Below are 13,310 nucleotides of genomic sequence, written 5' to 3' on the forward strand. Positions count from 1 at the left end.
AAAGATCAAGTGTATATGTATATATTAAATTATTTTCATTATGAACAAGAAACAAAACATTCAGACAAACCAATAATGATTTTGTTTGGATGAAATAAAAACCTAATTAGAATTACAAAATTTTGGAATTGTATTAACTAGGAACCTTCTCTGTTTGATGATGAACACCATCAAACTGACTTTGTGTTGGTTTACAAGCCATCTTCAGAGAAGGACAGTGGTCCTCATGAGAATATCAGATGAGTTTTTTAAGCCAATTTGGAGGACGAAGGGCTTGAACTGGAACATGTTCATCAAGTAAATGTTGTTTTTTCATTACATATCTGTTATTTCATGATGAATTGTTAACAGATGGTTCAGGTGTTTGTTTTACATAAGAAAATAAAGTACGAAATATAATATTTATTATAAAAAATTAAAATTTAATTAAAGTAACATTTTGTGTTTGGTTACAAGATTTATTTTCATATCATGTAGTTAAAGTAATAAATGCAAGTCTTCAAAGTTTTTTGCTTATTTGCAAAGCTGTTATTTTGCTGTATCTTTCATTGTTGTGGTGTTTTTAATGTGTCTTTCTTCAGACTTGTTTTTATTTATATTACAAAAATATTCCTTTTCTTTAGTTGTTAACTTTAAATAGTTCATTATATATTTAACAAACTACCAGTACTTAGAAAAAAAAGTATTCATTTCAAGAGTTTATTCACATGAAATATTTAAAGCTAGTGGCATAATTATTAGTATAACATTTGTTTTTAGTAATTACTTAAGATAAAAGATAGCTTTGTGCATGGATCAACAAATTATGTAACTAGCTTGATACACTGGTCTATCAAACAGTATACTGTATCACAAAAATATTTACAATGATTATGTGAAGAGTTAGGTACACCTGTTTTTTATTAATAATTTTACTTATAATCCTAGTAATATTTTATAAGGTTTATTGGGCTAAGAAGATACAGGTTTAGCTTAAATTAATATATTAAGTTCTATATACTCTGTTTGCTGTGGAAATGAATTTTTACCACAAAACGGGTTTTAACTTAATAATATTTGACAAAAGTATATTAAAGAAATCACATATTGCTCATTCTTGCTTTTGCTCCCCTGGTGGGATAGTGATAAGTTTAGTGATAACACTAAAATCCAGGGTTGAATTCCCTATGGTGGACACAGCAGATAGCTCAATGTTGCTTTGCTCTAAAACAAACAAATATTATACTCATATATACAAAAAATGATGTAGAAACCACACTAGAAACATCTTTTACTGTATGAACCATGATATTCATATTTTATTTAATCAATTCTTTAATGTATTAAAATATAGAGCCAGAGCTGACTTTAAATAATAAAGTAATTACATGATGTGAATAGTGAATTTAACTTTTCTCCTTTTGAGACCTTTTATAGGCTGTTTCAAAATTAGTTAAAAATAAATTTAATACAGCATGTGGTAAATTGGTTAATCCTCATCCTGAGGATAGGTCGTAGGGCTTATGTCACATTTTCACAGTTATATTTAAAGTGTAACTATCTCACTTTAATATCATTGTATATGAATAAACATGACATCAAAGGATGTTTAATAATTAAAATATTAATATTACATAAGTTTTAAATTCTTCATTTTATAAGTAAATACTTTAAAAAAAATCCTCAAACTCCCATAGTATGAAAATTGTGTAATTTACCATCTAGTTCTTGTCTCTTCTCTTATTTATTTTCTTCTCCTAAAAGTAGAAGATGTGGTAGAAATTATTTGTTGTAACATAGTTATTGCTCAAGCAAAGCATATTTTTAAAGCTTTCAATATAATTAATTTACAGAGCCATAAATAAGAAAATCAGACCCACTTACCACACCTGCTTCTCACATTCTTTCTTTCACAAATTACCAGTAGTTCTTTCTGATGTCATAAACTATATTTATTTATATGCAATAAAAAGTCAAAGATTTAATCTAACAAATTATATATTATATTACTTCATTTTTTTCTACAGAGAATTGTTTATTTTCCCTCCAGTTCAAACGTTATTTCCATGTGAAATATTTTGATGAGCTTAGCTGAAATTTTATCTCATTGGTGGAAAGCCAGAGAAATTGTGATAGTTGTATGAGATTGTTTGTTTTCCATGTTTTATTATTTTGTGTATGTAAGTGCATTAATTAAACAAATCAAAAATTTTTAGCCTGTTTATACCACTAATACAAAACACTGGGCTTAAATTTTGTCAAAAACAAAAAAATTGAAGATCCAGTGAAGTACTGTAATTTTTTGTTTTACACATCTATTTTTTTTCATTATAATGAAAGTAAATAAAATGTAAAAAATTAGATACTTGTTAAATTGAAGAAGGTTTAATTAGGTAAGATAAAGAAAAATAACAATAGTACTACAAATGCTTCACAAGGTATGCTTGTGAGCAGTTCATGAGTTACATTATTTGATCATGTAATATATGATACACTTTGTCATGGGATTTTCAACTTTTGTGGTGGGATTATTAGTTAGACACAGTTCAAAGAGCAATAAAACAAAAATATTTTAGTAGAAATTATATTATTACAATATTTAAGCTACTTATGATAAAATTATAGTTTCCTATTACAATTTGCAGTCATTATGGAAAGAACATAATGATAATTTTGTTTCCTTTTTTTATCATGGTGTTTATGAGGAGTGTCAAACTGAACAAATGCATAGAGAATTAGGGTAGAGAAAATAGAAGATAGAATATGAAGTTTTACTGAGATAAACTTTTGATATTTATTCAAGAAGTTTTGGAGATTACACAAATGAAATTTGATAATTTTCAGATGAAGGAAATTATTTTTTGTCTTATGTAATAACCACTTGGAGCAGTCAATACTTTGATTTCTTTCTGGTGTTTGTATACAAAAATCTGGTAATGTTTACTGAAAACTTGTGAAATTTCAAAGATACATAAAACATTAAGTAACAATATGAAAACTAAAGGTCAGTTTGGGGCCACAAACCAAGTTGATTTCACTGAGCTCGTGGTAAGAGTGTTAAAATATGAAAAAAAGTTATTTATATTACTGAAAAACATATTTTTGGACTATTATCTTAAAATTTTCAAACTTTTTGAATTGTGTGAAATATGTTTTAAACCATATATTTATTTATATTTTTACTCACAATACCATTTGAATTGAAAATATATAATAAGAAAACCTCAGTAAGGTTACATCTTATTTTTTATGTTTCAATAGTACTCAGTTGGGGTAAACTTTGTGAAAATTCGTGCCCCATGGGAAGTTTTAACCCGATATGCTGAAATAATAAAGATGAAAATGCCGATGAAGGAGGTAAGATGATTTAGTGATAGCTTGTTATACAGTTTACAAGGAGTATTTGCTCATTGATTTGTAAAGATATGTTAGCTTTTTATGAGACTGACAAAAATGTGATGGAAGTTTTACCAGTATTTAGAATTATGTTGAAAACTTGTACTATATTAATTATAACCAAATATTTATGTAATTATTCTTTTTCAACTTTGTATATTCTACTTCAAATTGTCTTCAACTATATGCAAATTTGAACTAAAAAATATTAAATAAATTAATTAATTTACACAAGTTAAGTATATTTATGATGTGAATAAAAAAGTATCTTCAAACGAAACATTGCATCACTGATATTATTAATCAGAGCTAAAGTTATTATACTATTACTGTATTTAGTTGTTATACAATTATTTCTTTGTAAATTCATGGATTTCCCTTTTTGTCTGGTGGAATGTGTTAAGTAAGTTTGTTTCCTTTGCATGACCATAAAACTCAGTATGATGTTCCTTCTTAAATGATGTTCAACAGCTGTGTGACACTACATGTTGTAAATCCACCACTGGAAGTAGTTCTTTAATTTGATTTTGTGATTACACTGAAAGGCTGCTAAGGGTGTTAAGAAGAGAACAGCTTTTGATTTTCTCATTTTTGGATTTAGTGAAGTAAAATGCAAATAAATTCTGAGCATTTACAGACATTTGTGAAGAGATAATTTTAAAGCAACATATCAAGGGAGTTGAAATCAGTTATGTCTTAAACGTTGCATTTTGTAGAAAAGAAATATTACATATTTGGATAGGTTTTTTTTGTCTACCATCACATCCATCCTAGTTGATAAATCCTTGTGTTAAAAAAATGTTAGTGTTGGCACAGAAATGTTACATACAAAAGATGGATTTAAAATCCTGTTTTTACATATTTTTAATTTGGAATCTATAACAAACTAATTAAGAAAAATTTACAGTTTAATGTGACATGAAAAATTTCTTCATGAAATTCCACATAGTGGTTATATTCCCAGTCTTTGCTGCTTCTGAGATATCTTAATGTTAAATGTAGGTGTAATGAAGAGGTCAATGGAACAGTACTAACTTATGAATTGTGAAAGATATATCACAGCTATTATAGTTTGCTAATTTTTTTCATATACATAACAGGATCAATTACTTTTTATGAAATATTAACGAGTTTTATTTGTTCCACAATTTTTTGCACACAGTTGTCAGCTATAAAACTTAACTACTGATTGTATAACAACTATAGCAGTGACAGTTTGAAATAATTTTCAAAATGTTTGGCAAAATTTGTGCATTTTTTGTTTGGATTAAAATGATAATTATAACATTCTTGTATTATTTTGAAAATGATCGTGTTGTTATACTATTCCTTTGATATTTTGTATACATCAATACTGAAATATTACACGTCAGATAGAGCATAAAATACTGATATACGTGAATTCTGATGAATCATAAGTTAGAAAAAGTGTTCTTTCTTGCTGTCCTTTCATTTTAGAGATTAATGTAAATTTTGGAAGCAAAATTTAAAGATCAGTGCCTATAAATGTCTTCCTTAGAACAAGAATGTATAAAAATAAATATAATTATATTAATATATTTGAGAAGTGTTTCAAATAATTGAAATGTTGTCATTTTTTTCTTTACTGTTATTACAACACTTAATACAACCTTTATAATGCTGAATCAACAACTACTGGCCACCTAAGTTATGTAAAACAATATAAAGCCATGATTTAAGATATGGATAGATTTGAGATAAAAACTCTTAATGTAGCATCTATGCTAAGTTTGTTTGTATATGATTTATTTTTTGACAAGTAGAAAGCTTTTATTAATAACAGATGAAGGTGTGGACATTGGCTTTCAAAAACTTAGTTTATGGTGATTATTGGTTCTGAATTAAAGGACATAATGGATATGTTATTGAATGGAATTGCTTTAATTCCAGCATTACTGCATCTTTTGCATGTAATTAGACATTGATTTTGTGGTATGGCTGAATACTTTAAAACTTATCATTGTTTATTATCTTTAGAGTAGAAGGGTACATTTTCCTAAGCCAAATTTTTAAGTTTGCTCTGTACTTGTTTGGGATGTGGTTTTGAAGCTTGTTACTGTTTTTGAATGTATTCTTGCAAATTCTTTCATGGCTCTTTAAAGGTTTTAAATTGTTTTGCTTCTCTAAATATTCTGTATAAACATCTTTTCTCACAGAGGACTGTGATGTATTTCTCGAGTATATTCAGTAAATCCTTTCACAGCTGTGTTGCACTGCCAAATTATTTAAACTGTGTTTCATTAAAAACATTCCGTATCAATATTCTTCTTCATAAAGGGCTTTGACAAACATTCTTGAGTCTGTTCTGTAAGTATACTCATGACATTTAATATTGTCAAAGGACTATTGATTTGCCATAAACCAAATGTGTAAAAGTTAATCATTTTACGTACAGTGCTGTAACTCAAATCTGTCTCATCATACTAGAGCGTTAACATGCAGATCTTTCTCATAAAGTGTGATTAAGGAGATAACTCATTATATTTGCACTTAAGCATTATTTTTTTTTTTTTTACTGCAATGACATTCATTCATTCTGAAGCAACTAGTGCTAAATACCACTTATATTCTTTAAATATGTTTACAAATGTAGGTGTATTGTGGTGAATAAAGGAAAATTCAGTCATATAAATTACAGTCCCCTACTACAAGGAGTATAGTTTTCTACTTTGCCCTTTTCTGGGGTTACTGATGAGGGGAGCTGATTTCCAATAAACTGCTCTAATTTGGTGAAAAGTAATGTTTCAAATGATAAGCTTGACTTCATGTTTTTTTCTTGCTGAAACATATGGTATATATATATGATAATGAGAAAAAGAGTCAACATTATTCTAAAGACCACTGTTACTCCTTGTACCATCCCTAATTGCTGTGTAACATAATACATTCAACTGGTGGGAACTTATTCAATGTTACATCATCACTGTTTACAAGGAAGGGATGATAGGAGGATGTCAATAGTATAATGTGGAGTTGGTGTGATAAAAACTATTGTTGTGATACAATATTTTAACAGAAGGCTACAACAAAGTCAAGACCATTATGTAATTAATTTGAATATCTGATACAGGGCAGCTGTCCACAGAAAACAGATGAAAATTAACTCAGTAATAGATATTGCTCATTAAATATATGGTTTTACATTTTTGCTTGTTATCTCTTTGTTGTTGTCAGTTGAGTATTGTTGTTTGTTAGTGATATTCTTGGCTGTAATTCCAGTAAAACCTCATGATAATAATTAGCTTAGGTGATTTAGGATAGGCTTAATTCCATATAATAAACTAGCAATATAAATTAATTTTTATGATTAAAATGTCATGACAAAACTATTGCTAATAAAAATAGATTTATAGAACAAACTAACTAGTACTGGTACCACAAAAATCCATAAAACAATTCTCCACTTTGTGCATTCAAGATTCAATAAATTAGAAAAATAACTTAAAGTTTATGCAAGAACCATTTCTTTATTGCAGAACATAGTTTCAAATAAAAACACTCTGATAACAAGAACATTACTTCACTGTGGCTGCACATGTGTGTTTGATTATATCTTTATTGATGTAATGTGTAAGTACAGGAAGTAATGAATAAAGTCAAACTATAAGAAGTAGCTGGAAAGCTGACATCATTATTATTATTATGACTAAGAACAAGATGTAACACTGATGGTAAATACATTTACTATAACAAAAATTACTGTTAATACTGTAATAATACACCATGCAAAGAACATGCTTTAATCATATAGTAAGATATTAAAGAGAAGTAAAGCTAATCGTGGCTGCAATATAACAGTGATTTATTATTACCTTAAAATTAATTTTAGAGAAATTATATTGTTGATTGTTATGTATTGTAATTTATCTCAGATCAGTCTCCAACTTATTATGTTACGTACATAATGTATTACAATTTCAAACAACTGGAAATTTTAATTTAAATGTTGATATGTATTAAATTTGTCATTTGTCAACAAGATTGACACACACAAAAGATATTTAATGTCCTTGTAAATATACTAATGCCATAACTTAATTCACTGAAGTTAAACAGGTTGTGATGTTCAGTATCTGTAAACATTCCTGATGAAATTCTATAGTTTTCTGATTGATAAGCATTAATCATGATTATAGCTTCTGTGGCTTGTGTACACTGATTGTAGTGATAAAAAAAATTGTTCTGCCTTTTGGTGCATCGATTTATGTGGTTTAACGAGATATTCTTGAATGTTAAACCATTTTTAAAGATGTGTAATCATTTTTGTAAAACAAATATTGTTGATTCTTACTCTCAAGAATCTTCTACAAAGTTAGAAAACAGCTGGGACTTGCATGATACACATCCAACAATATACACTACAAGCATCAAATTGAAAGAAATGTAGGCATCATAACAAATGCATAACAGTAAATCTGTTGCATGATGTGTGAAATATTTTAAAAAAGTTTTATTATTTTGTGAAACTGTTACTCGTGTTATTGGTGGCAAAAAAGATTATTGGATTTCTAACAATGTTGAAAAAATATGGTGTTTGCCTTGTGATAGGGGAAACATCATTTGTGAAACATTAGAGTGAGCATATGAGCTCTGTCTGTGAAATCTTGTAATGTTGTTTAACCAAACTGTTATTTGTTAATATAGAATAATATGCTTTGATTTTTTTTTCTTTTCCCAAAGTGAATTCTGGCAGATATGTTTGATAGTGTTTAGAACTCTGATCATGACTTTCACAAACACAACTAATATGCAAAGATTTAGTCTTTCTTACTAAGATTTATTGTGTAAAATATTGAAGTTGGAAGAAATATTAATCTGAAACTTGTGAAATTAATTCCTTTAGTTATTTCCTGTATTTGTTAAGTAAAAATACATAGCTTGTAAGAATTTGTCTGTTTAAAAACCGTGATAACTTTGATGGAAAATATTATCATAGAAACATCTAACATTGAGTATTAATTCCTGTAGTTTGTAAAATATATTGAAATTATTTATGAATGATATATTTAAATTTTAATTAAAAGAAAATGGTGTAATGGTATAATTATTACTATAATCAAATGTTGTTGTTTTTTAAATTTTAAACAAAGCTGCATGAGGGCTATCTGTGCTAGCTGTCCCAAGTTTAGTAGTGTAAGACTAGAGGAAAGGCAGCTAGTTATCACCCACTGCCAACTCTTGGGCTACTCTTTTATGAACAGATAATGGGATTGGCTGTCACATTATAATGCCCCCACCACTGAAGTAGTGAGCATGTTTGGTATGATGGGGATTTGAACTCGCGACCCTCGGATTACGATTACGAGTGGAGTGCCTTAACAACCTGGCTATGCTGGACCTAGTGGGAGTGTCAACATCATCGTGGCTAGGAAGCAGTGGTGTAGACTGATTGAAGAATGCTGCCAATGCTGTTTGTCTAGCATGCTCACTTTTTATCTCTGTAAAGTTCTTTATACAAGATTAGGGCATTTTAAACATTGTGTTCAATTATTAAGGGTTCAATCACAATTTTGGTCTGGATTTTGACAGTTTGATAAAATAGTAAAAATCAATTTGGCAGCTTTTTCTGTTTTAAAAACAAGTTGTTATTCTGGTTCTTAGTTGTCTTTCTATTCATAAGCAGCCAATTTTTGTCAGTGTTTTATCAGTTCTTCATTGGTCATTTGTTTATAGTATGATTTCAGTAAGTCATTGATGAGTTGCTCTTCAATTCCACTAAAATTCAAACTGATGTGATTTTTGTTTAACAAGAGGTTGAAAATTGTGCACACGTTTTAGCCAGTTTTTTTTTCCAAACTGCATTCATATTGGAGGTTGTAACCTCTTTACGTTCTTGATGTTGAATGGTTTCCAGAAACTTCTGATCTAGGTGTTTCTGTTGCTGTCCACTGCCTCTAATCATTTATCTGAAGATTTGTCATAAGTAATATGCTTTAAAAGAAGCTATGATGTATTGATTTATAGGTTGGATCAAAGAAGTGGTGTTTGGAGGAAGAAACTCCACAGAAATGTTTGTTGATATGTAAATTAGGTTGTTATGGTGATTTTGTGATTTGTCATCAACCACTAGTGATTTATGGGAAGCATTTTCCATAGAAAAACATCTCTCTACTGCAGGGCAGAAAAAGTTGTAAACAAATCCTCAAAAATTGTTTTTGTTGTTTAAACCTGTTCTGTCTGGCATCTTCTTCCAATATAGATCAGTCTCTCAAATGTTGAAAACCTGATGGGTCATATATCTTCTTTGTTCAATAATATCTTTTAAAACTGGTGGGCATATTGATGTTGCTTCCTTGTCAGCACTTACCACCTGTAGGCTGTGTAAATTATGCTCTTTTTTTTTCTTAATCTGTCAAGTCAGCCTTTGCTATCCATTATCTTCGGGCAATACCAATTTAGTAACTTAACAGGTGCAGGTGTGGAAGACTCAGCATTTTGGATAATTTTCTCTTTCTTGATAGTTGCTGTAGTTGATGGTGAGAACTTAAATGCTTTGGAGTTTTTAGTAAGTCTCTGGCTTTCGTCAAACTTCTTGATGGTTTCCAGTTTTGTTGTTACTGAGAAGGCTTTTCTCGCAGTTTTTTGGCTTACCGCTGGCACTGGAATCACTTACAGTACACTTGCTAATCATTTTGTATTTAAGGACAGAGTACAGTCTAAATAAAACTATAAGTACATTGGTTGATACCTTTCACGATCCAAACAAGACACTTGGGATGTATGAACTCTTAGCACACGGGCTGGTTAAACTAACGTGTCATGACGTTTTATTAAGTTACATTCAAAATATAATTAAACTACTTAACTACCATGATGTACGAAAAAACTTGACAACAAATCATAGATGATAATGCAGCTTTTAATCTATAAATTCTTTTTAGTTCTTAATAGTATAAGAAAATATTTAAAAACAATTTTAAATTACTCCAGTGTGAGAAATTGAATATTTGTTCTTCAGTTATTACTTCTTTTGAACTTTCCCCCTTAAACTATGAAATGTTATGTGAAATGTCATTAATCTTTTAAATATTTATCTTATATCCTTCAATCATATGGAACTACAGAGCAACCAATGAAGATGGAAGAACTTCTTGCCACACCCGCCTTCAACTTGCTCAAATTTACAAGTTGCTGATACATTTTTCTGAGGCTAAGTCCTATTAAATTTATAACCAATAGAAAGTCTAGGATACAAATAATTGATTAAAGTATGATTCATCCTATATGATCTTACAGATAATTGATAAATTTAGCTAATTAGAGAGCCAGAGACAGTGAGATATTTTCTCAATGACAAACTGGGTATATCCTGCTTCAAACATAAATTATTGTGATATTATATTTTCCTTCCTTTCTCTCTCTCTCTTTTGAAGAATAGTATCAGTTTTTCAACAGATTTTCCACTGGTTATAAATTATGTTGTGATAAATTTGTTATACATTTCACATGTATTTTTGAGGAGTTCAGCATTTCTAAACTCATACACCAGTTTAAAAATGTTATTTTTGTATTTCTTTCAGGTACCAGAGTTTCAGTATTCAAGGGGTGATGAAAAAAAATTAAAAAGAGGTATAAGTGGTGTTTGCCATTCAATTTCAAACCTCTTTGCCTCCAAAACATCAAAGAGGCAACAGTTTACAACTGAATATAGAAGAGCTAGGGAATACTTGTAAGTACACATGTTTGGGCTTTTTGGATTTTATTTGCTATAAATCTTTGTGATTTTTAGTCAGGTGATATTCTGTACATTGAGTGTTTTAATATTTTTTAATGTGTGGTTAGTTTTGTATTTTGGCCAAAGCAACTTAAGGACTAACTGCATTAGCCATCCCTAATTTACCAGTGACATACCAAAGGGAAGACATCTAGTTAGTATCACCTACTACCCACTCTTGGACTACTCTTTTTATCAACAAAGAGTGTAATGGATTTTAATGTCACAACATCCCAATGGGTAAAAGTATGAACATGTTTGGGGACAACAGGGATTTGAACCCATAACCAACAGATAGTGAGTCAAACCATTACGATCATTTCTTTTCACTATGGGCTTGGTTGAATCTGCCAAATTTGTGACCCCAAATTTATCTTTATAGTTTCACCACAATAATTTCTAATACGTTTTGTGTATCTTTATAAAAATTCATCAACTGTGAATAATCATTAAATCATTTGTTGTGAAAAACATAATTTATAATGAAGTCTTTTTCACTGCAAGAGTCTGTGAATATGTGGAATCAGAAAATTGACTCCTGTGGGTGCAAAGTGATTATCATGTAGATTAAAAACACTTAAATCATCTGAAATTGAAATTTAAACATCATAAATAAACTTAAAACATTTTAGTAAGTAAAACTAGACTGTATTTTGTATTATTCTACCCAAACTGTATGAGGTTTGTCAGTATGACCAATCTTGTAACCATTAAAATAAATCAAAATTATCCTTTTTTTATTTGTAAAGTTTGTTAGAAAGGATTTTAGATTCAACAAAGGATTTGTATTTATTATTAAACCTGTATGGTTCATCAGCTTCTATATTAAACATTTTAGATTAACAAGTAAGATCTATATAATAGTGCATGTAATGTCACATCAGAATAAGATCAATAACATAAATCATAACATCCTTTACTGGCCCAGTACAGGCTTCCAGTAAGAAAAGAGTATTGTCATGTCACTACATCCGTATTATTATTTAATGTGTTATACATCTTAAGGCACTCTAATAGTTAATTACTTTGTAAATGTGACTTGTTGTTCTAACAGATGAAAGAGGTTTGTAATTTCAAAAATAATTTGTTCATATTTACATATTTGTGTAAAAGTTATTTTTACTGGTCTTGTTTAAGATTTGATGTTCCAGAGAAGAAAGAAGAATTCTTTAATTCAGCCCAACGTTCCCAAATTGTGGAATTTATTTTAAAACGGAAGAGATTCTCTAATAACGAAGAATCTTATGCATTTGGCAAGTGAAAAAAAAAAAAATCACAATATATTTTAACATAATATGTATTTAGTTTCCTTTCTGTATAATTTACTGTGCATCAGAATTACTGAAAAAAATTCATAAGCTAAATTTATACTTTTTGAAAATAAATTTCTTCATTATGAACTGAGTCATTAGATAATCTGGGAGAGAAAACTGAATTTTTTCAATTACTTTTATAAAATATGAAATTCTTTTATGTATCATACTTGTATATTTTTCCTTGTATTTCAAAATGATAACATTTAGTGATGAGTTTATAATACTTAATATGCATGTAGGTAGCTTTTTCTGAGAGGTGCTAAAAGTATAAAAAAAGTTTCCAAACAAAGCAAACTTTTTAAATTGACTTTTATAATAATTTCTGTAAGTCTTTCAACTATTCTAAAATGTAGTTCATCATGTTTACTTTTAAAAAAGTTTTACACAAAGTACCATCATATACAAGTGGTGATACAAATTTCAGTTTTGAGTACAAATTAGCTTTCATAAATTGTTTACTCTTTTGCTGCGACCTCTTCTGTGAGTGATTCAAAGTGCTCGTTCTACAACCGCCTACCGTGTTGTACACAAAAATGAATCACACACTTTTATGGAGAGTCTATGTTAATAAATTTAGTTTTTAGTTCACTTTTATTTTTTGGCCAATCAGTTTTAGCTTCTAAATTTTTAAAAGTAACATAACAAACGTTGTAAGATGTAACTTTTCCATATCATGTTAGGATTTACTAACAGGAACAGTAAGCTACTAAAATTTACATTAAGATAGAAACATGAACTAAACATAATTACAAGTAAGAATCTGAAATTTGCATAGCTTACTTTTTGATTTACTGATATATCCTTAAATTATTTAGTCCAGCATGGTCAGATGGACAGGGCACTTGAATCACAGTCCGAGGGTTGCAGATTTAAATTTCTGTCAC

The 13,310-nt window shown here is 29.0% G+C and overlaps 1 protein-coding gene across 8 annotated transcripts in view; it reads left to right on the forward strand.

Moving 5' to 3' along the window:
- Positions 1-244: 244 nt before the first annotated feature.
- LOC143247066 (anoctamin-7-like) overlaps positions 245-13,310 on the forward strand; it is a 39,892-nt gene continuing 26,826 nt past the window's right edge. For all 8 annotated transcript variants that reach the window (XR_013026334.1, XR_013026336.1, XR_013026332.1 and 5 more), the window contains exons 1-4: positions 245-297; positions 3,241-3,336; positions 10,917-11,065; positions 12,248-12,363. Coding sequence is in view for 1 of the 8 variants with exons in the window: in XM_076494463.1 (XP_076350578.1) it covers positions 3,316-3,336; positions 10,917-11,065; positions 12,248-12,363 (286 nt within the window). In the remaining 7 variants the exon portion in view is untranslated. The remainder of the gene's footprint in view (positions 298-3,240; positions 3,337-10,916; positions 11,066-12,247; positions 12,364-13,310) is intronic.

This window comes from Tachypleus tridentatus, chromosome 3, assembly GCF_004210375.1.
Source record: "Tachypleus tridentatus isolate NWPU-2018 chromosome 3, ASM421037v1, whole genome shotgun sequence".
Lineage (NCBI taxonomy): Eukaryota > Metazoa > Arthropoda > Merostomata > Xiphosura > Limulidae > Tachypleus > Tachypleus tridentatus.